At 41.4% G+C, this 23,958-nt stretch overlaps 1 protein-coding gene across 3 annotated transcripts in view; it reads right to left on the bottom strand.

Moving 5' to 3' along the window:
- The window catches only part of LOC102908997 (tumor necrosis factor receptor superfamily member 10B), a 33,986-nt gene extending 19,957 nt beyond the window's left edge, over nt 1–14,029 (bottom strand). For 2 of the 3 annotated variants that reach the window (XM_006986382.4, XM_042285085.2), the window contains exon 1: nt 1,196–1,450. In XM_006986382.4, coding sequence (XP_006986444.3) covers nt 1,196–1,342 — 147 coding nt within the window. In that variant the 5' untranslated portion in view covers nt 1,343–1,450. Of the gene's footprint in view, nt 1–1,195; nt 1,451–13,774 lie in introns of those variants that run through there. The other variant, XM_076545278.1, reaches the window with a different exon arrangement.
- Between the last annotated feature and the right edge of the window lie 9,929 nt (nt 14,030–23,958).

Here is a 23,958-nt window from a genome sequence, read left to right as displayed (position 1 = left end):
TCAGACATAGGCATGTTCCACCTCAACAGTGAAGTACTAAAACATAAGGTAGAAAACTGTAACCAGCCCGGCAAAAATGAATATAATAAAATAAAATTAATATATGAATTCTTTAGAGACACTGGTGTGCCTCTCTGACGATTAGAAATTAGAAACAATGGACTCCAAGAAACTGGAATTCCCCTCAGTAATCTCGTGCTAGCAGAAGAGGAAAAGTCTGGATTCTTGCCCTAAAAGTCCTTTTACTGTTTTTAAAGGAAAAAAATTTCTAATCCAAGAAACTTCATTTAAAAAAAAAAAAAAAAAAAAAAAAGCGGGGCAGTGGTGTCGCACACGCCTTTAATTCCAGCACTCCGGGAAGCAAAGGCAGGCAAATCTTCATGAGTTCGAAGCCAGCCTGGTCTACAGAACAAGTTCCAGGACAGCCAAAGCCACACAGAGAAATCCTGTCTTGGGGGGAAAAAACAAAAAAACAAAAAAACAAAAACAAAACAAAAACCCCAAAACAAAACAAACAAACAAAACAGTGATGCAACACTGGAAATGAGTTCTGGAGCCACAGGTATCAGAGGCCCGCGCTAGTAGCTGGGCAGGGTCAACCCTCCAGCCCCTACATCTAAATTCTTTCAGCCCCGTAGGTCCTGCAGGAATACCGGGTCCCCCTCTGTCCCGGCTTTCCCTGCCCCATCTCGCCCCAGGCATGGTGTCCCGGTGGGTTTTGCTGGGCTAGCTGGGTCCTTCCTCCTCGTCCCTCGGAGGCCCACCTTGGTCCTTCTCCCCTACCCCATCCCTTCCACCCAAGGTCAGAACCTCCCTCCCTCCCTCCACCTCTGGGTCCTCTCACCCACCGTCCCCTCACCGGAGCTGCGCCTCGTCACATCCTCCCCAGTCGAATCTTCCGCCCACTTCTCTAACCTACCCTGCCCCTTCGGGTTCCCCACCCCCACCCCACCATCGAACCTTCCACCCTTCACCGTCGAGTTCTCCCCGCTCCACAGTGGTGTCCCCCTATACCGTCCGACCTTTTCCCCAGCGCCAAGCACGTGCACTCCAGGCCTGGACGGCACCCTGCGTCCAGCTTCCTGCGCCGGACCGGGCACCGCGCGCGCACCGGACACCGCACGCACAGGACACCGCGCGCGCACCGGACACCGCGCGCCCACCGGGCACCGCGTTCTCACTGGGCGATACTCACACAGAACAGAAGGACAACAACTTGTATTTCGAGGAAGGTCTTGGGGACCCTAGGCCGAAGTCTGAGCCCCGGGAGTGGCCAGGGACCTGGAGTGTGACCTGCCCAGGCCGCTGAGGCTGTGGGCACGCCGCGTCCCCGAGACTTCATCGAGGTAGGGTTGCACTGATTCCCGATCCCGAAACTTCTCAAAAACCGCGAAGAAGAGCTGTTTCCTCTCTGGATTCCTACTCCGTTGCTTGGTGGCGCTTTATCTGATCACGCTTTTTGGAGTTCTGGCCACACCCATCCAGGAGGAGCTCAGTGACGTCCAATTAATCCCTTTCCTACCTTTATTGGGAGCATCGCCGCAGGGCGCACAGTCTCAGGACAGGACTTCGAACAACTTTTTTTTTTTTTTTTTTTAAAGAACCATAACATTTTTATTATAGTTTTCGAGTCATAGGTATGTTTATGATTATAAAAGCTCACAACACTCAATAGTCTGCCTGCCCCATCATACTTTGACTAATATTATGATATTCACCCTAGTAACACAAGATAAATTTATGCTTCTCTACCATCTAGAACACTACGTGTACCACCCAGGAAAACCCGATTTCACTGGACAACTACCCCTCGCTGCCTGCAGACCTTCATTGCTCACACTGGGCACAGCACAGAGCTGGTCGCAGGAACATCTGCCTGCGCCCTCATCCTCCAACCAGGAAGACACCTGAGTTTTCATCTTGTGTGGCTGGAGGAGCTGACTCAGAAGGTGGCTTACGTGGTGAGTCCTCCTCCTCCCCCTTTCTACCTTTTCTTCCTCTTCTTCTTTTTCTTTCTTTTTTCTTCCTCTTCTTCCTCCTCCTCTTTTTTCTTCCTCTTCCTCCTCCTTCTCTCCTCTGATTCCTCCTCTTCTCTTCTTGAATTTGTTATTGTTATAGTTTTTATGCTGCCAGGCCATATCTGAGACCCCAGGACAGGAAATGACAGAATAGATGGCATCGCCGGGTCTAGGTGATGCACTTTAATGCCAGCACAGGCGGAGGCAGGTGGACCTCTGGGTTTGAGGCCAGCCTGGTCTACAGTGTGAGTTCCATGACAACCACGACTACACAGAGAAACCCTGTCTCAAAACCACGTGAACACACACACACACACACACACACACACACACACACACACACACACACACACCAGGCTTAGTGATGCCTTTAATCCCAGCACTCAGGAGGCAGTGGCAGGAGGATCTCTGTGAGTTTGAGGCTATCCTGGTCTATATAGTGAGTTCTGTGACAGCCAGAGCTATGTAGTGAGACCCTGTCTTGACTAAACAAGCAAAAAAATTATAACAAGAGTTAGACTTTAAATCTGCTGCAGGCCTTTGGGTTTCCAGTACAGTATATCATTGAACAAACTTCTTCTCACAAACTTCTGCACATTTGTCTCAGTACAGGTTTTTTTTTGTTTGTTTTGTTTTTTGTTTTTTTTTTTTCCTTTTTTCCTCCTCCTCCTCGTCCTCTCCTCCTCCTCCTTCCTTCCTTCTTTCTTTCTTTCTTTCTTTCTTTCTTTCTTTCTTTCTTTCTTTCTTTCTTTCTTTCTTTCTTTTTTTTGTTTTTCAAGACAGGATTTCTCTGTGTAGCACTAGCTGTCCTGGAACTCGCTTTTTAGACTAGGCTGGCTTTGAACTCACTGAGATCTGCCTGCCTCTGCCTCCCAAGTGCTGGGATTAAAGGCAAACGCCACCACTGCCCAGCCATCAGTTCAGTTCCTATTTTGTGTGTGGGGGGGGGAGGGAGGGGGGGATGCATACTTTTCAAGGAACTATGCTGCTCAAAGCCTGGGATAATTCAGTAAGGTTTCTGGTACTCAAATAAAGTATTCAGTTTATTAATAATCTGTAACTTCTGGAGCTGGGTGTGGTGGTGCACCCTTTAATCCCAGCACTTGGGAGGCAGAGGCAAGTGGATCTCTGTGATTTGGAGGCCAGCCTGGTCTACAGAGCAAGTTCCAGGACAGCCAGAGCTACATAATAGAGAGAGACTCTGTCTGGGAAAAAAAAAAAAAAAACCCAAAAAACAAAACCAAGGGGAAAAAAAAATACCTCTGACTTCTGTCCAATCACTCAGCTTCTCCCTGGTGGGCTCAGATAACACCACCATTACAAGAAGCGGCTCCAAGTGCTGTATCCTACTGGCCTTCTAGGTGAGTGTTCTCAGCACACATCCCACCAGGTCACAGAGCATGATGTTTGAAGATCACAGAAGACATTGGGAAACTGGGTGGGGACTGTAGGTGGCACCCGTGAGGTGACTAACACATCTAGGTATCCTTGATTTTTACTCCCAGGGTTAGGAGACAGCCTGTGCCGTCGCTTGCTACTGAGTCATTTGAGACATTCACTGCCAAGAATAGCCAGGAGGAAAAAGATGGACAGTATGCAGGGGCGTGTTTGTAACAGGACAGAGCAGGTCAGATACACAAGCCAAGATTCACCAGACAGTGACATTTGCGTACACTGCTTGATTACCCCTGCAAGTCAAATACCTTCAAAATTGAAGTGCTGAGATTTTGTATCCAATACTATATGTCAAAGTTCCTCAACCTGTGAGTCATGACCCCTTTCACAGGGGTCACCTAAGACCACCAGGAATATCAGATATTTGCATTACAATTCATAACAGTAGCAAAATTACAGTTATGAAGTAGCAACGAAAATAATTTTATGGTTGGGGTCACCACAACATGAGGAACTGTATTAAAGGGTCGCAGCCTTACGAGGGTTGAGAGCCACTGCCATAGACCATGCTACATTCCTTCCCTTTGGTGTATCTGGCTTATTTCACTAACACGGTGTCTTCCAAGTCCATCCATGTGTCCATGAATGATAGAATTTCGTCTCTTTATAGGGTGGCCTAAGCAAAATTCCCTTTATACACCAATTTTGATGGTCTGAGCCTGAACCTGGGAGTAGGACTTCTGGGTCATATACGAGTTCTACTTTTTGTTTTGTGCAGACTTCCACAATTTCCCCACATAACTGGACACATTTATATTCCCAACAATGGTGAACAAACACACTTTCCCCCAGAATACCACTATTCCATTCTTCTCTCCCCTAATACCACCACACAAAGTACCACTTTTGTTGCTTTGAAATTGCTTGCTACACCTACATACAAATGTTACTCTGTTGCTTTGAAATTGCTTGCTACACCTACATACAAATGTTACTGAGTTTCATGCACTGGTCAGGTAGTCTATGATCTTGTTACATTTGTATATTATGACCTAGTTATAAATTATCTAGAATTCTGTATGTAGGCATCATTTTGACTGTAACTAAAAAAATTAGTTCTTCTTTTTCCAATATTTAATGCCTTTTAATTATAGTTCTTATTTAATTGCCCTGGCTGGGACTCATTCTTAGTACAACATTAAATGGAAATGGTTAAAGCTAACAAGCTTGTCATATTCTTAACCAATATTAAGTATTATTATCGGAGTACATACCTGCTGGTGAGATTTCTGGGTCATTTGGGATGATATTTATGGTAGTCTTAACATTTTTTCCCCCAGAGCTGAGGACCAAACCCAGAGCATTGTGCTTGCTAGGCAAGCGCTCTACCACTGAGCTAAATTCCCAACCCCTTAACATTTTTTTATTACATTTATTTCATTTGTGTGTGTGTGTGTGTGTGTGTGTGTGTGTGTGTGTGTGTGTGTGTGTGTTGCCTGCACACATGTACATGCCACAGAGTTCGTGTGATGGTAGGAAACAGTTTGCAGGAGTTGGTTTTCACCTCCAATCATGTGAGTTCGTAGGTTCAAACTGAGGTTATTGGGCCTGGAGGCAGTGCCATTAGCCGCTGAGTTATCTCTTGGAGCCTGTTGTAGGTTTTTGTTTTTGTTTTTTGTTTTATATAGATGCCCCTTTCAGATTAAACTCCTTTCCACTCCTAATTTGCTAAGAATTCTTATGAATGGCAGTTGGAATTTGTCAGATGATTTTTTTTTTTTTTTGTATCTGTGGAGGTGATCTTGTGGTTTTTCTCTCTCATGTTATTAAATAATTTGAGGACTTTCAAGTGTTGCATCTTGCTTGAATTCTTAGACCACCTTTGGCATGATTTTTTTTTTTTTACATATTGCTTGATTTGATTTGGTAATATTTTCGTGTCTGGATTGACAAGGGATATTAGCCCATCAGTTTCTTTTTCTGTACTGACTTTGTACAATTCCGATGTCATTATCATCCTGGCTTTAGAAAATAGACTCAAGTTTCTGGGGGGAAATTATATAAGAATAGTTAATGGTTCTTTTTAAAATGATTGACAGCATTCAGCAGTAGCATCATTCATATTTTCCTTTTCTTTTTAAAATAAGATTTATTTTATTTCATATGTGTGTGTGTGTGCCTCCATACATGTAAGTGAATTGCAGGCATCCCTGGTGCACTTGGACACCTAAGAGAGCATTAGATTTCCTAGACCTGGAGAGCAATTGTGAGCTGCCTTGTGGGTGCTGGGGACCACACCTGGGTCCTCTGCAAGAACAGCAAGTGCTCTTCACAGCTAACCAGCCACCATATTTTCTATTCCTCATGTTATTTTTTTTAATTAAAGAACACTTTTTAAAAAATGGTATTTATTTTTATTTTATGTGCATTGATGTTTTGCCTGTTTGTATGTCTGTGTAAGAGTGCCATATCCCCTGGAACTGGAATTATAGACAGTTGTGAGCTGCTATGTGGGTGCTGGGAATTGAACCATGGTCCTCTGGAAGAGCAGCCAGTGCTCTTAACCGCTGAGCCACCTCCCCAGGCCCCTTCTGTTTTAGCAAGTGAACATTTTCAAGGTATTTGTCTCCCTTAGCTAGGCTCTAACATCACGGTATTAAAGCAGCTTGTAAAGCTCTTGAACATTGGTCATAATAGTGATACCCAGTTCCTAAAATTCTGATTTTTATAATTTTTGTTTTTTCTCTCTTTTTTAAATGAGCTTTGCTAAGGGCTACTAAATTGTCTTATTCTTTTTTTTTAATTTTTTAAAAAACTTTAATTTTATGTGTACAGGTGTTTTGACTGCATATGACTATGTATCATATGTATGCAGTGCTTGAGGAGGTCAGAAGAAGGTAGCTGATGTTCTGGAACTGGAGTTGCAGATAGTTGTGAGTTGCCATGTGGGTGCTGGGACTCAAACCCAGGCCCTCCAGAAGAGCAGCCAATATTCTTAACAGCTGGGCCTTCTCTCCAACCCTTTTCTTACTCTTTTCAGTAAATATGCTATCTATATTAGTGTTATTGGCTTTTGTATTTTATAGCCATTCTCCTCATTATTCTTTTTCTTCTATTCATTCTGCTCCATTTTGTCCACCTTTTAAGTCAAAGCCTTGATCATTAATACTCCCCCTCCTCTTCTTCCTCTACAGCAAGACCTTGCTATGTAGCCCAGTCTGATTTGGAACCTGAAACTCCTTCTGTCTCAGTCTTCCAAGCGCTAGGATTACAGCTGTGCACCACCACATAGGCTCTTAAGATTTTCCTCTTCCTATTGCAAGCACTTATGTTTTAATGAAGTACTGCTCTGCTTGCTTACCATTGTTATCATTCAGTTGAAGTGTTTCTTCTCTGACCCATATTAATAAGAGTATTGTATAAATTATAAATGTATCTTTTCTTTCTTTTTTCTATTTTTTTCTCTTTATTGAAAAGAAAAAAGATTTTATAGATTTTTCTCCCTCAATAATATATCCTTGTAACTGGATGGTTCTCTCCTGTGCACAAGTTCCTGAATAATCCCTCAGAGGCTTAATATTATTTATGAAAACTTGGCCATTAGCTCAGGCTTGTTACTAACTAATTCTTACGCTTAAATTAACCCATAATTCGAAGATGGCGGAGACAAGCAGACGCAGGTAGGCCTGTGGCAGCGGCCCACGGAGGTAGATGGGTCCAGTGGCAGTGGCTGACAGGGACATTTAGGCCCAGCGGCAGCTGGCGGAGACATTCAGGCCCAGCGGCGGTCCACAGAGGTGGACAGGCCCTGCGGCAGAGATAAGCAGACGGAGGTGGACAGGACCGGCGGCGGTCAACAGAGACATTCAGGCCTGGCGGCGGCCCACAGAGGTGGACAGGCCACACGGCAGACAGGCGGACGCAGGTCGGCGACTTGCGGAGGTGGAAGGGCCCGGTGGCAGCGGCCGACAGGGACATACAGGCCCAGCGGCAACCGGCAGAGACATATAGGCCCCGTGGCAGTTCCCAGAGGTGGATGGGCCCGGCAGCAGTGACAAGCAGAGGTAGGTAGGCCCGCAGCGGCAGCCAGCAGAGACATACAGGCCCATTGGCCGCCCGCAGAGGTAGACAGACCCAGCGGCAGCTGACAGGGACATACAGGCCTAGTTGTGGAGACAAGTGGATACAAGTGGGCTTGTGGCGGTGGGCCACAGGGGTGGACAGGCCCGGGGACGGAGAGGGGCGGACACAGCTTGGAACGGGGACGCCCCTAGCCCCAACACCTGAGGAAGAGGCTATCTCCGTGGGTTGGAACCAGGGCGAGTCTGGACACTCCGTCTGGGGACAACCCAGGGCCCAACTGCTGATCCTGTGAAACCCAACAACTTGGAGGTGTTGGTGAGACTACCCTGCTCAGCTGAAACCCATCTGGGAGAGGATTCAGATGCCTACAGTTTGAAGTCTGAAGAAACAAGATCAGCTGAGGAGTTGACAAATGAACAAAACGTGACCTGGGAACACAGAAGAAGGTACTACCCAGTCACCAAACCAGATCACGAGAATCATAAGTATATAATTCACCGACTGAAATCAGCTGTCCCTGAAGAAACAGCCCAATAGCACCAATTTAACCAAGAACCCTACTAAACCAAGACTAAAAATTAGAACAAGAGAGGCACTCTCAGACACAGACACCACCTGCACCTCACAGAGGAAGAGATGAGTAGACGCCAGTGCAAAAATACAGGCAACAACATAAAGACCTATATGGCAACATCAGAACCTAGTGATTCTACACCTGCAAGACCTAAACATACCATGACAGAAGAAACAGAAGAGATCAACCCTAAAAATGACTTTAAGAAGATGATAGAGGCCCTTAAAGAAGAAATAAAACATTCCCTCAATGAGGAAATAAAAACTTTCCTTAAAGAGGAAATGAAAAACTACCTTAAAGAGGAAATAAAAACTTTCCTTAAAGAGGAAATGAAAAACTCTCTTAAAGAGGAAATAAAAACTTCCCTTAAAGAGGAAATGAAAAACTCCATTAGAGAGGAAATTAAAAACTTCTTTAAAGAAATGGAAGAAAAAACAAACAAAAAATGGGAAGAAATCAAATCAAGCCAAGAAAAAGCAATTAAACAGATGAAAGAAACATTCCAAGATCTGAAAAATGAATTTGAGACAATAAAGAAAACACATGCTGAGGGAATGCTGGAAATAGAAATCCTGACAAAACGAACAGGAACTACAGAAACGAGCATAACCAACCGATTGCAAGAGATGGAACAGAGAATCTCTGACACTGAAGACATGATAGAGAAAATAGATTCGTCAGTCAAAGAAAACACTAAAGACAAAAAAGTCATAACACAAAACGTCCAGGAAATTTGGGACACCATGAAAAGACCAAACCTAAGAATAATAGGGATAGAAGAAGGAGAAGAATACCAACTCAAAGGCACAGAAAATATATTCAACAAAATCATAGAAGAAAACTTTCCTAACCTAAAAAAAGAAATACATATGAAGATACAAGAAGCTTACAGAACACCGAATAGGCTGGATCCAAAAAAAAAGTCCCCTCGCCACATAATAATCAAAACACTAAACACACAGAACAAAGAAAAAATATTAAGAGCCGCAAAGGAAAAAGACCAAGTAACATATAAAGGTAAACCCATCAGAATAACACCAGACTACTCAATAGAGACTATGAAAGGTAGAAGATCATGGACAAATCTCATGCAGACACTAAGAGACCACGGATGCCAACCCAGACTATTATACCCAGCAAAACTCTTAATCACCATAGGCGGAGTAAACAAAATATTCCAGGATAAAACCAGATTTAATCAATACCTGTCTACAAACCCAGCCCTACAGAAAGCACTAGAAGGGAAAATTCAACCCAAAGAAGCTAATCACATCCATGAAAAATCAAGCAATAGATAATCCCACACCAACATACACCACAGAAGAAACAAGCTGGTGTAGCTATCCTAATACCTAGAGAAAAAGGATGTTTCAAAAGAGAAGAAGTCTTGTGGCAATGCCTCAGTGGTCCAGGTAACTACCAGAACTCGGAAAAGTTGGTTGAATTTGGGATTGACTGGGAGGCCAAAGATTTAAAAAGCAGAAGATTCTCTCAAGACACAAGTTGTGTGATAATAGTGTGTTTTGTGTGTGTGAATGAGAATTTGTAAATGTTGAATTCTAGGCTTCGACAATCATTGTCAGTGCAGATTAAGCTGCAAGTATTTATGCTTTAAAACTTAAATTATAAAGCTGGTTACGTCTTTCTAACAACTAGTTTTAATGTTTATGAGCATATTTTACCTACATTACCTTTTCAGGATGTTGAGAAAGATGCATCACAAGCAAAGGCTGGAGGCTGGGGGCTAGATGGTTTTGAGGAAGAGGTCTTGGTGGACTCTTTCATAGAGCAAAGGGAAGCAATGCCTTCTGGGAAATGAGCTAAGTTTTAATCTAGTCTTTAGGATTAGAAGTCAAAAACAAAAATATTAAGGAAAGGAAAACCTAATTGATCTTTGAAGTATTGTTATATGGAATTGAGTGGGACTTTTGAGGCCTTTCTTCCAGAAAACAAGGACTTGGTTGTCAGGCCTATATTAGGCCTAAACCTTGGTGCCATGTAGTTGTACTTAAATCATTTCAATGGAAAGTGTCTTAGTGATTGGAACTTCTAGTGCAGTTTGGAGTTCTTCCATTTGAAAAATGTGATATTTGCATGGGATTGTTTGAATCTTGTTTTCTAGTCCCTCCCCATCACCACCCTCATAGTCTGAAGGTAGATTTTTCTCTTGATAAAGGAACAAAAAAGGTGAACATCTTGTTTGTAAATAGGTATCTAGTAACTAGTGGTAAACTTGAAATGGTAGAATTCTTTAAAGCCTAATTCTAGATAGCCTTAAGAAAATATATCTTAATTACTTTTGAACCTGTATTCACCTTGTTTTTTTCAAATATCTTAAGTTATATTTTCTTTTTCAGAGCTGCTTCTTATTTGGGGCTACTTTTTTTTTTTTTAATTGAGGCGTAATTCATAAAAGGGTATATTGTTTTGATGAGACTTTTTACAACTGTGGCTGGATGTCTTTCTTTAGTCTTCCAAGAAGGGCCATTTTACTTTTTTAGAGTTACTTTTTAAAGTCATGAGGTCAACAACTTAGACTACTATGCATGTAAGTGCTAATGCAAATTAAAGCCCAAGTTGACCTCCAGCAGCAGTTCATTCTATGTTGACAGTGAGAGAACACTTTGCCTGTTAGGATACTGTTACTCGTGGACTGAAATGCTGAAGAAACCCCTCCCCCTATTTTGTTTTTTTGCAAAAATCAAGGTATATTCTAGGGTTTCCTGGTTGACCTCAACAGATAAACTGAGATGATAGTCTTAGTTCAGAAATGATCTGAATGTAGATTTACAGTCTATGTGTACAGCTGGCTAAGTGAGATCGCTTTCACAGTTCTGCATGTATCCCATCGGCTCCCCATTAGTCACTGAACTCTTAAAACTGGTATTGTAACATTATTACAATGTTTTGCGCCAATTTTATAAACTTTACAGTACAATATGTGTGTTCCTTTTCTGAGGCAAACCAAAGGTATATTTCTCAAGGTTCTGCTGCTATCAGCAGTGTTGATGGAGGATTTTTTATACATTTGTAATAGATAGAAATAAACCAGAAAAAAAGAAGAAAAAAAAAAGTGGTGGAGGAAAAGGTGAACACTGCAAGAATACTCAAAAGGGCTGAGAGTTGCAAACGCCAAGATTGGCTTTGCATAGTAAATGGAATAGAACAGCTCTGAACTATAGCTTACTTTTCCTGGTTTGGTCTGACAGAATGATTGAATGCTTTTGTACAAAAATCAGAGCCTTAAAAACAAGGATTTGGTGAGATTGTAAAATGGTGAGCCACTTTGGCAAAACAGTCGGGTGATTGGTCAAAATGCAAAACATTGTTACTCTGTTACTCAACAATTCTACCCTTAGGAATATAACCTCAAACTACTGAAAATGTGCACCTATGAAACATGTACATGAAGGTTTACAGCAGTGTGTTGCTAATAGTAAAAAAGTTAAAACAACTCAAATAGCTATCAAATAATGGAGAGAAATAAAATGTGGTTTATTCATACAATAGAATATTATTAAGACATAAAAATGAATGAGAAACTGACAGATTAAATGACTTTGGTGAACCTTCATACTTTCATTTGTAGATCTTTCCATTTCTAATTTATAAATACATTTGGGGTTATAAATTATAAATGTACTGCCTCCTGTCAACATTGTATACTTCTATTTGATGATTTCTGTGTCAAATATTATATGGAAATGTTTCCAAGTATTTTCGGTATTAACTGTGAATTAATAGAACAAAATAAATTGCCTGTGATGGAAAAAAAAAAATTAACCCATAATTCTTAACTATGTTTAGCTATGTGGCTCATGGCTTGCTACCTCATTTTCTACACATCCTCCTTGCTCAGCTGCTGGCTAGTGTCTCTCTCTTGCTCCACCCTTCTTCATCTCCATCCTCAGTTTGATTGTACTGCCTAACCTTATCTTGCCTCTCCATTGGCCAAAACTGCCTTATTATCAACCAATAAAAGCAACGCACATTCACAGCATACAGAAGGGCATCCCACAGCATATCCTGATTATAGTTTCTCAGCCCTCTATTCCTCCTTATTACTCTCTACATCCCCTCCCATCTGGATCAACTTCCTTTCTGACTCTCATTAGAAAAAAATGGGCTTCTAAGTAATAATAATAATAATAATAATACAAAATGAAATATAATAAGATAAAACAAAATTATCACATCAAAGTTAGACAAGACAAATGAAGAGAAGGGAAAAAAAAGCACAAGAATCAGAGACCCACTCATTCAAAAACTCAGGAGTCCAACAAAAAACACTAAACTGGAAGCCATAATATATACAGAGGACATGGTACAGGCCCGGTTCATGCTGCCTTGGTCTCTGAGATCACATGAGCTTTGATCATGGTGATTTAGAGAGCCTTGTTTTCTTAGTGTCCTCCAATCCCTCTGGCTCTTACATTGTTTCCACCTCATCTTCCCAGGGGTTCATTAAGTCCTGAGGGGAGGGATATGATGGGGACTTCCCATTCAGGATTGAGTGTTCTGAGGTTTCTCACTCTCTGTGTAATGTGTGGCTGTGGGTCTCTGTATTTGTTCCCAACTGCTACAGGAGGAAGCTTTTCTGATGATAAATTATGGCTGAGCAAAACACTGATCTATGAGTAAAACAGAATGTCATTAAGAGTAATTTTGTTACTTTTAGTTTGTTTGGGTTTTTTTTGTAACAGTAGTATTTGGTTTTTCCCTAGGTCCCTAGGCTATCTAGTCCCTGGTTTTTGGTCACCCAAGCAGTGTCAGATATGGGTTCCATCTCGTGGTGTGGGCTTTAAGTAAAATCAGATATTCCCACAAGCTTTGTGCCATTGTCCTAGCATATGCTGCAGGCAGGAAGGACACCATGGTAAAGGAAAGGGTTTGTGGCTGGGTTAGTGTTTGTGTTTCTCCTTTGGTAGCATGCAGAGTACCTTCCTGTATAAAAGACCCTAGCATGTAGTGGTGAAAGCTCTATACAGGCACAGTTGGACTTTCCATGTTCAATGAGTTGTGTAGGTGTTGTCTTCAGCAATAGGACTTTGCTGTCTGTCTGTGGAGAGCGATCTATAGTCTTAGAAACAGCCTGGGTTGTGTGGGGACTCCCATGGGATCCCTTTAGCCAACATTTAATTAGATGTAACCCAACCCCAGTACTAGAAGCTTCACTTGATGACAAGAAATGGCTAGTTGGAACTCTGTCTGGTAATTTCATTTGAATTGCCTTCATATATGTATATATTTTAGAAAGCGTCTAATGTATAGGGTTTTCACACTATCCCTGAAATGGCCCTTAATTTTAGCTGTCTCTCCCTGTATTCCCCCTTCATCTCCCTTTCCCCTCCCCTTCCTCACTTGATCCCCCCATTCCAGCCCTCCCCATCCATCTGTAACTATCTATTTCTTTTTCCTAACACAATCTATCTGTAGCCTCTGCTCCCTTACTCTATACCTAATCTCTGTGGTTCTATGGATTGTAGCTTGGTTATTTTGACTTAACAGCTCCACAGTGGTGTCCCCCTATACCGTCCGACCTTTTCCCCAGCGCCAAGCACGTGCGCTCCAGGCCTGGACGGCACCCTGCGTCCAGCTTCCTGTGCCCAACCGGGCACCGCGCGCACCGGACACCGCCCGCGCACCGGGCAGCGCCCGCGCACCGGGCACCGCCGGCACCGCGTTCTCACTGGGCGATACTCACAAAGAACAGAAGGACAACAACTTGTAGTTCGAGGAAGGTCTTGGGGACCCTAGGCCGAAATCTGAGCCCCGGGAGTGGCCAGGGACCTGGAGTGTGACCTGCCCAGGCCGCTGAGGCTGTGGGCACGCCGCGTCCCCGAGACTTCATCGAGGTAGGGTTGCACTGATTCCTGATCCCGAAACTTCTCAAAAACCGCAAAGAAGAGCTGTTTCCTCTCTGGATTTCTACTCCGTTGCTTGGTGGCGCTTTATCTGATCACGCTTTTTGGAGTTCTGGCCACACCCATTCCAGGAGGAGCTCAGTGATGTCCACTAATTAATCCCTTTCCTACCTTTATTGGGAGCATCGCCGCAGGGCGCACAGTCTCAGGACAGGACTTGGAACAACTTTTTTTTTTTTTTTAAAGAATCATCACATTTTTATTATAGTTTTCGAGTCATAGGTATGTTTATGATTATAAAAACTCACAACACTCAATAGTCTGCCTGCCCCATCATACTTTGACTAATATTATGATATTCACCCTAGTAACAGAAGATAAATTTATGCTTCTCTACCATCTAGAACACTATGTGTACCACTCAGGAAAACCCGATTTCACTGGACAACTACCCCTCGCTGCCTGCAGACCTTCATTGCTCACACTGGGCACAGCACAGAGCTGGTCGCAGGAACATCTGCCTGCGCCCTCATCCTCCAACCAGGAAGACACCTGAGTTTTCATCTTGTGTGGCTGGAGGATCTGACTCAGAAGGTGGCTGACGTGGTGAGTCCTCCTCCTCTCCCTTTCTACCTTTTCTTCCTCTTCTTCTTTTTCTTTCTTTTTTCTTCCTCTTCTTCTTCCTCCTCTTTTTTCTTCCTCTTCCTCCTTCCTATCTCCTCCGATTCCTCCTCTTCTCTTCTTGAATTTGTTATTGTTAGTTTTTATGCTGCCAGGCCATATCTGAGACCCCAGGACAGGAAATGACAGAATAGATGGCATCGCCGGGTCTAGGTGATGCACTTTAATGCCAGCACAGGCGGAGGCAGGTGGACCTCTGGGTTTGAGGCCAGCCTGGTCTACAGAGTGAGTTCCATGACAGCCACGACTACACAGAGAAACCCTGTCTCAAAACCACGTGAACACACACACACACACACACACACACACACACACACACACACACACACCAGGCTTAGTGATGCCTTTAATCCCAGCACTCAGGAGGCAGTGGCAGGAGGATCTCTGTGAGTTTGAGGCTATCCTGGTCTATATAGTGAGTTCTGTGACAGCCAGAGCTATGTAGTGAGACCCTGTCTTGACTAAACAAGCAAAAAAATTATAACAAGAGTTAGACTTTAAATCTGCTGCAGGCCTTTGGGTTTCCAGTACAGTATATCATTGAACAAATTTCTTCACACAAACTTCTGCACATTTGTCTCGGTACAGGTTTTTTGTTTGTTTGTTTTGTTTTTTGTTTTTTTTTTCTTTTTTCCTCCTTTCTCTCTTTCTTTCTTTCTTTCTTTCTTTTTTCTTTCTTTCTTTTTTTTTGTTGTTTTTCAAGACAGGATTTCTCTGTGTAGCACTAGCTGTCCTGGAACTCGCTTTTTAGACTAGGCTGGCTTTGAACTCACTGAGATCTGCCTGCCTCTGCCTCCCAAGTGCTGGGATTAAAGGCGAACGCCACCACTGCCCAGCCATCAGTTCAGTTCCTATTTTGTGTGTGTGGTGGGAGGGAGGTTGGGGGGGATGCATACTTTTCAAGGAACTCTGCTGCTCAAAGCCTGGGATAATTCAGTAAGGTTTCTGGTACTCAAATAAAGTATTCAGTTTATTAATAATCTGTAACTTCTGGAGCTGGGTGTGGTGGTGCACCCTTTAATCCCAGCACTTGGGAGGCAGAGGCAAGTGGATCTCTGTGATTAGGAGGCCAGTCTGGTCTACAGAGCAAGTTCCAGGTCAGCCAGAGCTACATAATAGAGAGAGACTCTGTCTGGGAAAAAAAAAAAAAAACCAAGGGAAAAAAATCCCCTCTGACTTCTGTCCAGTCACTCAGCTTCTCCCTGGTGGGCTCAGATAACACCACCATTACAAGAAGCGGCTCCAAGTGCTGTATCCTACTGGCCTTCTAGGTGAGTGTTCTCAGCACACATCCCACCAGGTCACAGAGCATGATGTTTGAAGATCACAGGAGACATTGGGAAACTGAGTGGGGACTGTAGATGGCACCCGTGAGGTGACTAACACGTCTCCTAGGTATCCTTGATTTTTACTCCCAGGGTTAGGAGACAGCCTGTGCCGTCACTTGCTACTGAGTCATTTGAGACATTCACTGCCAAGAATAGCCAGGAGGAAAAAGATGGACAGTATGCAGGGGCGTGTTTGTAACAGGCCAGAGCAGGCCAGATACACATGCCAAGATTCATCAGTGACATTTGCATACACTGCTTGATTACCCCTGGAAGTCAAATCTACCGTCAAAATTTAAGTGCTGAGATTTTGTATCCAATACTATATGTCAAAGTTCCTCAACCTCTGAGTCATGACCCCTTTCACAGGGGTCACCTAATACCACCAGGAATATCAGATATTTGCATTACAATTCATAACAGTAGCAAAATTACAGTTATGAAGTAGCAACGAAAATAATTTTATGGTTGGGGTCACCACAACATCAGGAACTGTATTAAAGGGTCGCAGCCTTAGAGGGTTGAGAGCCACTGCCATAGACCATGTTACATTCCTTCCCTTTGGTGTATCTGGCTTATTTCACTAACACGGTGTCTTCCAAGTCCATCCATGTGTCCATGAATGATAGAATTTCTTCTCTTTATAGGGTGGCATAAGCAAAATTCCCTTTATACACCAATTTTGATGGTCTGAGCCTGAACCTGGGAGTAGGACTTCTGGGTCATATACGAGTTCTACTTTTTGTTTTGTGCAGACTTCCACAATTTCCCCACATAACTGTACACATTTATATTCCCAACAATGGTGAACAAACACCCTTTCCCCCAGAATACCACTATTCCGTTCTTCTCTCCCCTAATGACCACCACACAAAGTACCACTTTTGTTGCTTTGAAATTGCTTGCTACACTACATACAAATGTTACTCTGTTGCTTTGAAATTGCTTGCTACACTACATATAAATGTTACTGAGTTTCATGCACTGGTCAGGTAGTCTATGATCTTGTTACATTTGTATATTATGACCTAGTTATAAATTATTTAGAATTCTGTATGTAGGCATCATTTTGACTGTAACTAAAAAAAATTAGTTCTTCTTTTTCCAATATTTAATGCCTTTTAATTATAGTTCTTATTTAATTGCCCTGGCTGGGACTCATTCTTAGTACAACATTAAATGGAAATGGTTAAAGCTAACAAGCTTGTCATATTCTTAACCAATATTAAGTATTATTATCGGAGTACATACCTGCTGGTGAGATTTCTGGGTCATTTGGGATGATATTTATGGTAGTCTTAACATTTTTCGCCCCCAGAGCTGAGGACCGAACCCAGGGCCTTGTGCTTGCTAGGCTAGCGCTCTACCACTGAGCTAAATTCCCAACCCCTTAAACATTTTTTTATTACATTTATTTCATTTGTGTGTGTGTGTGTGTGTGTGTGTGTGTGTGTGTGTGTGTGTGTGTGTGTTGCTTGCACACATGTACATGCCACAGAGTTCGTGTGATGGTAGGGAACAGTTTGCAGGAGTTGGTTTTCACCTTCCATCATGTGAGTTCGTAGGTTCAAACTGAGGTTATTGAGCCTGGAGGCAGTGCCATTAGCCTCTGAGTTATCTCTTGGAGCCTGTTGTAGGTTTTTGTTTTTGTTTTTTGTTTTATATAGATGCTCCTTTCAGATTAAACTCCTTTCCACTCCTAATTTGCTAAGAATTCTTATGAATGGCAGTTGGAATTTGTCAGATGATTTTTTTTTTTTTTGTATCTGTGGAGGTGATCTTGTGGTTTTTCTCTCTCATGTTGTTAAATAATTTGAGGACTTTCAAGTGTTGCATCTTGCTTGAATTCTTAGACCACCTTTGGCATGATTTTTTTTTTTTTTACATATTGCTTGATTTGATTTGGTAATATTTTCGTGTCTGGATTGACAAGGGATATTAGCCCATCAGTTTCTTTTTCTGTACTGACTTTGTACAATTCCGATGTCATTATCATCCTGGCTTTAGAAAATAGACTCAAGTTTCTGGGGGGAAATTATATAAGAATAGTTAATGGTTCTTTTAAAAATGATTGACAGCATTCAGCAGTAGCATCATTCATATTTTCCTTTTCTTTTTAAAATAAGATTTATTTTATTTCATATGTGTGTGTGTGTGCCTCCATACATGTAAGTGAATTGCAGGCATCCCTGGTGCACTTGGACACCTAAGAGGGCATTAGATTTCCTAGACCTGGAGAGCAATTGTGAGCTGCCTTGTGGGTGTTGGCGACCACACCGGGGTCCTCTGCAAGAACAGCAAGTGCTCTTCACAGCTAACCAGCCACCATATTTTCTATTCCTCATGTTATTTTTTTAATTAAAGAACACTTTTTAAAAGATGGTATTTATTTTTATTTTATGTGCATTGATGTTTTGCCTGTTTGTATGTCTATGTGAGGGTGCCAAATACCCTGGAACTGGAATTATAGACAGTTGTGAGCTGTTATGTGGGTGCTGGGAATTGAACCATGGACCTCTGGAAGAGCAGCCAGTGCTCTTAACCGCTGAGCCACCTCCCCAGGCCCCTTCTGTTTTAGCAAGTGAACATTTTCAAGGTATTTGTCTCCCTTAGCTAGGCTCTAACATCACGGTATTAAAGCAGCTTGTAAAGCTCTTGAACACTGGTCATGATAGTGATACCCAGTTCCTAAAATTCTGATTTTTATAATTTTTGTTTTTTCTCTCTTTTTTAAATGAGCTTTGCTAAGGGCTACTAAATTGTCTTATTCTTTTTTTAATTTTTTAAAAAAACTTTAATTTTATGTGTACGGGTGTTTTGACTGCATATGACTATGTATCATATGTATGCAGTGCTTGAGGAGGTCAGAAGAAGGTATCTGATCTTCTGGAACTGGAATTGCAGATGGTTGTGAGTTGCCATGTGGGTGCTGGGACTCAAACCCAGGACCTCCAGAAGAGCAGCCAGTATTCTTAACAGCTGGGCCTTCTCTCCAACCCTTTTCTTACTCTTTTCAGTAAATATGCTATCTATATTAGTGTTATTGGCTTTTGTATTTTATAGCCATTCTCCTCATTATTATTTTTCTTCTATTCATTCTGCTCCATTTTGTCCACCTTTTAAGTCAAAGCCTTGATCATTAATTCTCCCCCTCCTCTTCTTCCTCTACAGCAAGACCTTGCTATGTAGCCCAGTCTGATTTGGAACCTGAAACTCCTTCTGTCTCAGTCTTCCAAGCGCTAGGATTACAGCTGTGCACCACCACATAGGCTCTTAAGATTTTCCTTTTACTGTTGCAGGCACCTATGTTTTAATGAAGCCCTGCTCTGCTTGCTTACCATTGTTATCATTCAGTTGAAGTGTATTCTAATTTCCACATAGTTTCTTCTCTGACCCATATTAATAAGAGTATTGTATAAATTATAAATGTATCTTTTCTTTCTTTTTTCTGTTTTTTCTCTTTATTGAAAAGAAAAAAGATTTTATAGATTTTTCTCCCTCAATAATATATCCTTGTAACTGGATGGTTCTCTCCTGTGCACAAGTTCCTGAATAATCCCTCAGAGGCTTAATGTTATTTATGAATGCTTGGCCATTAGCTCAGGCTTGTTACTAACTACTTCTTACACTTAAATTAACCCATAATTCGTAACTATGTTTACCTATGTGGCTCATGGCTTGCTACCTCATTTTCTACACATCGACCTTGCTCAGCTGCTGGCTAGTGTCTCTCTCTTGCTCCACCCTTCTTCATCTCCATCCTCAGTTTGATTGTACTGCCTAACCTTATCTTGTCTCTCCATTGGCGAAAACTGCCTTATTATTAACCAATAAAAGCAACACACTTTCACAGCGTACAGAAGGACATCCCACCTCATATCCTGATGACAGTTTCTCAGCCCTCTATTCCTCCTTATTACTCTCTAGATCCCCTCCCATCTGGATCAACTTCCTTTCTGACTCTCCTTAGAAAAAAACTGGCTTCTAAGTAATAATAATAAAAATAAGAATAATAATAACAAGAATAATAATAAAATACAACACAATGAAATATAATAAGATAAAACAAAATTATCACATCAAAGTTAGACAAGACAAATGAAGAGAAGGGGAAAAAGCACAAGAATCAGAGACCCACTTATTCAAAAACTCAGGAGTCCCATAAAAAACACTAACCTGGAAGCCATAATATATACGGAGGACCTGGTACATGCCCGGTTCATGCTGCCTCGGTCTCTCAGTTCACATGAGCTTTGATCATGGTGATTCAGAGAGCCTTGTTTTCTTAGTGTCCTTCATTCCGCTCTGGCTCTTACATTGTTTCCACCTCATCTTCCCAGGGGTTCATTAAGTCCTGAGGGGAGGGATTTGATGGGGACTTCCCATTCAGGATTGAGTGTTCTGAGGTTTCTCACTCTCTGTGTAATGTCTGGCTGTGGGTCTCTGTACGTGTTCCCAACTGCTACAGGAGGAAGCTTTTCTGATAAAATATGGCTGAGCAAAACACTGATCTATGAGTAAAACAGAATGTCATTAAGAGTAATGTTGTTACTTTTTGTTCGTTTGTTTTTTGTAACAGTAGTATTTGGTTTTTCCCTAGGTCCCTAGGCTATCTAGTCCCTGGTTTTTGGTCACCCAAGCAGTGTCAGATATGGGTTCCATCTCGTGGTGTGGGCTTTAAGTAAAATCAGATATTCCCACAAGCTTTGTGCCATTGTCCTAGCATATGCTGCAGGCAGGAAGGACACCATGGTCAATGAAAGGGTTTGTGGCTGGGTTAGTGTTTGTGTTTCTCCTTTGTTAGCATGCAGAGAAACTTCCTGTATAAAAGACCCTAGCATGTAGTGGGGAAAGCTCTATGCAGGCACCGTTGGACTTCTCCATGTTCAATGAGTTGTGTAGGTGTTGTCTTCAGCAATAGGACTTTGCTGTCTATGGAGAGCAATCTATAGTCTTAGAAACAGCCTGGGTTGTGTGTGGACTCCCATGGGATCCCTTTAGCCAACATTTAATTAGATGTAACCCAATCCCAGTACTAGAAGCTTCACTTGATGACAAGAAATGGCTAGTTGGAACTCTGTCTGGTAATTTCATTTGAATTGCCTTCATATATGTATATATTTTAGAAAGTGTCTAATGTATAGGGTTTTCACACTATCCCTGAAATGGCCCTTAAGTTTAGCTGGCTCTTCCTGTATTCCCCCTTCATCTCCCTTTCCCCTCCCCTTCCTCACTTGATCCCCCCATTCCAGCCCTCCCCATCCATCTGTAACTGTCTCTTCTACTTCTTTTTCCTAACACAATCTATATGTAGCCTCTGCTCCCTTACTCTATACCCAATCTCTGTGGTTCTATGGATTGTAGCTTGGTTATATTGACTTAACAGCTAATATCCACATATAAATAAATACATACCATATTTCTCTTTCTGGGTTTGGGTTACCTCACTCAGAATGATTTTTTTTCTATTTCCTTCCATATACCTACAAATTTCACGATGTATTTTTTAACAGCTGAATAATACTCCATTGTGTAAATGTAACACATTTTCTTTATCCATTCTTCTGTTGAGAGACATCGAGGTTGCTTCCAATTTCTGGCTATTATGAATAGAGCAGCAATGTGCCTTTGTGGTAGGAGGAAGCATCCTTGGGTATATGCCCAAGAATAGTGTGTCTATCTGGCTCTTGAGGTAGATTGATTCTCATTTTCCTGAGGAACCACCGCACTGATTTCTACAGAGGCTATACAAGCTTGCTCCCACCAGCAATGGAGGAGTGAGTGTTTCCCTTATTCCACATCCTCACTGGCATAAGCTGCCAATTGTTTTATTAATTGCAGCCATTCTGCCAGGTGTTAGATGAAGTCTCAAAGTATGTTTGATTTGCATTTTCCTGGTGGCTAAGGATGTTGAATATTTCTTTAAGTGTTTTATAGCCATTTGAATTTCCTTTACTGAGAACTCTGTTCATATCTGTACCTCATTTTTAAATTGGATTTAAATTTAAATTTAAATTAAATTTGTTTTCTTGATATCTATTTTTGGTTTTTATATATTTTGGATATTGCCCCCTATACTGGGTATGTAGTTGGTAAAACTCCTTTTCCCATTCTGTAGGCTGCTGCTTTGTCCAAATGGCAGTGTCTTTTCCTATGTAGAAGCTTCTCAGTTCCATGAGATCTTGTTTACTAATTGTTGATCTTAGTGCCTGTGCTAATGGCATTCTGTTCAGAAAGTCTTTTCCTGTGCCAGTGAGTTCAAGGCTATTGCCCACTTTATCTTGTATCAGGTTTAGTGTATCTGGTTTTATGTTGAGGTTTTTGGATCCATTTTTAGCTTTGTGCAGGGTGATAAGTATGGGTGTATTTGGATTTTTCAACATGCACCCATCCAGTTTGACCAGCATATTTATTGAAGACCCTGTCTTTTTTTCCAGTGTATGTTTCTGGCTTCTCTATCAAAAACCAGGTGTCCATAGGCATGTAGGTTTATGTCTGGGTCTTCAATTTGATTCCATTGATCAATGTGTCTGTTTTTATGCCAACAGCATGCTGTCTTTTTTACTCTATCTTTGTTGTTCAACTTGAAATCAGGGATGGTGATACCTCCGTCAGTTCTTTTATAATTTAGGAATGTTTTAGCTATCCTGAGTTTGTGTGTGTGTGTGTGTGTGTGTGTGTGTGTGTGTGTGTGTGTGTGTGTTTCGCGATAGCAAGCTGAAAATTGTCCTTTCAAGATCTGTGTTGGAATTTTGATGGGGATTGTGTTGGATTTGTAGGTTACGTTTGGTAGGATGACCATTTTTACTATGTTTTCCTACTGATCCATGAGCATGGGAGATCTTTCCATCTTCTGATATCTTCTTCAATTTATTTTTCTCAACAACTTAGAGTTTTTATTGTACAAATCTCTCACCTACTTGGTTAGAGATACCCCAAGATATTTTCTATAATTTTTGGCTACTGTGAAAGGTGTTGTTTCCCTGATTTCTATCTCAGTCCATTTGTCATTTGTATATAGGAGAGCTACTGATTTTTGTGAAGTAATTTTGTATCCAGCTGTTTCGCTGAAATTGTATATCAACTGTAGGAGTTTCCTGATGGAATTTTCAGGGACTCTTACATACATTATCATCATATATAAATAATGATACTTTCAATTTCTTTCTTTCCAATTTGTATCCATTTGATCTCCTTCAGTTGTCTTATTGCTCTAGCTAAAACTTCAAGAAATATACTGAATAGGTATGGAGAGAGTAGACAACCTTGCCTTGTGCCTCATTTTAGTGGAATTGTTTTGAGTTGTTGTCTATTTACGTTGATGTTGGCTATGGGCTTGCTGTAAATTACCTGTATTATGTATTATGTTGAGGTATGTCACTTTTTCTTAAATTCACAAACAGGATTTATTATTCAATTTCACCTATTTTCCATTATCTTTCATTGAAAATATGCTTACATTTCGAAAACACAATATTTTACAGATTTAATGTTTCAACTAATCTTATTTGGGCATTAATGAGACAGCTTGGTTGGAAATGTCTTGTGCAAGGCTGTAAACTCTTCTTGAGTTACCATATGAAGTTGGACAAAAGTAGACCCCACAAAGTGGTCTTCTATTCTCCACATTTCTGTCATGGCCCCAAAACCCATAGTCACATTACACACAACACAATAGAAAATTTTTTAAGGTAAATCTCCTTGCCATTACATTATCTGGCATTTCCATAATTCCCTTAGAAGGCAATACTTCAAGATATTATGCCAAATGGATAACTGGTGAGGACATGAAGATTCATGTACCTTCAAATAATTACATATACATAGTACATCAAGTTATATTGAAAAAATATTCAGTTGATTACTGATTAACTTAAGTTATTACATTTCTTCCAAATAGATGAAAATATTGCTTTGGATACATACATGAAGTGTTTCATGTTTTTCATATTCTCGATTAAGTATTTTAACATTAACATCGTTAAAAGGTTTTGACAAAATAACAATTGTTGGCA

Source organism: Peromyscus maniculatus, chromosome 9 (genome assembly GCF_049852395.1).
Source record: "Peromyscus maniculatus bairdii isolate BWxNUB_F1_BW_parent chromosome 9, HU_Pman_BW_mat_3.1, whole genome shotgun sequence".
Taxonomy (NCBI): Eukaryota; Metazoa; Chordata; class Mammalia; order Rodentia; family Cricetidae; genus Peromyscus; species Peromyscus maniculatus.
This window is presented reverse-complemented; position numbering and strand designations above follow the sequence as displayed.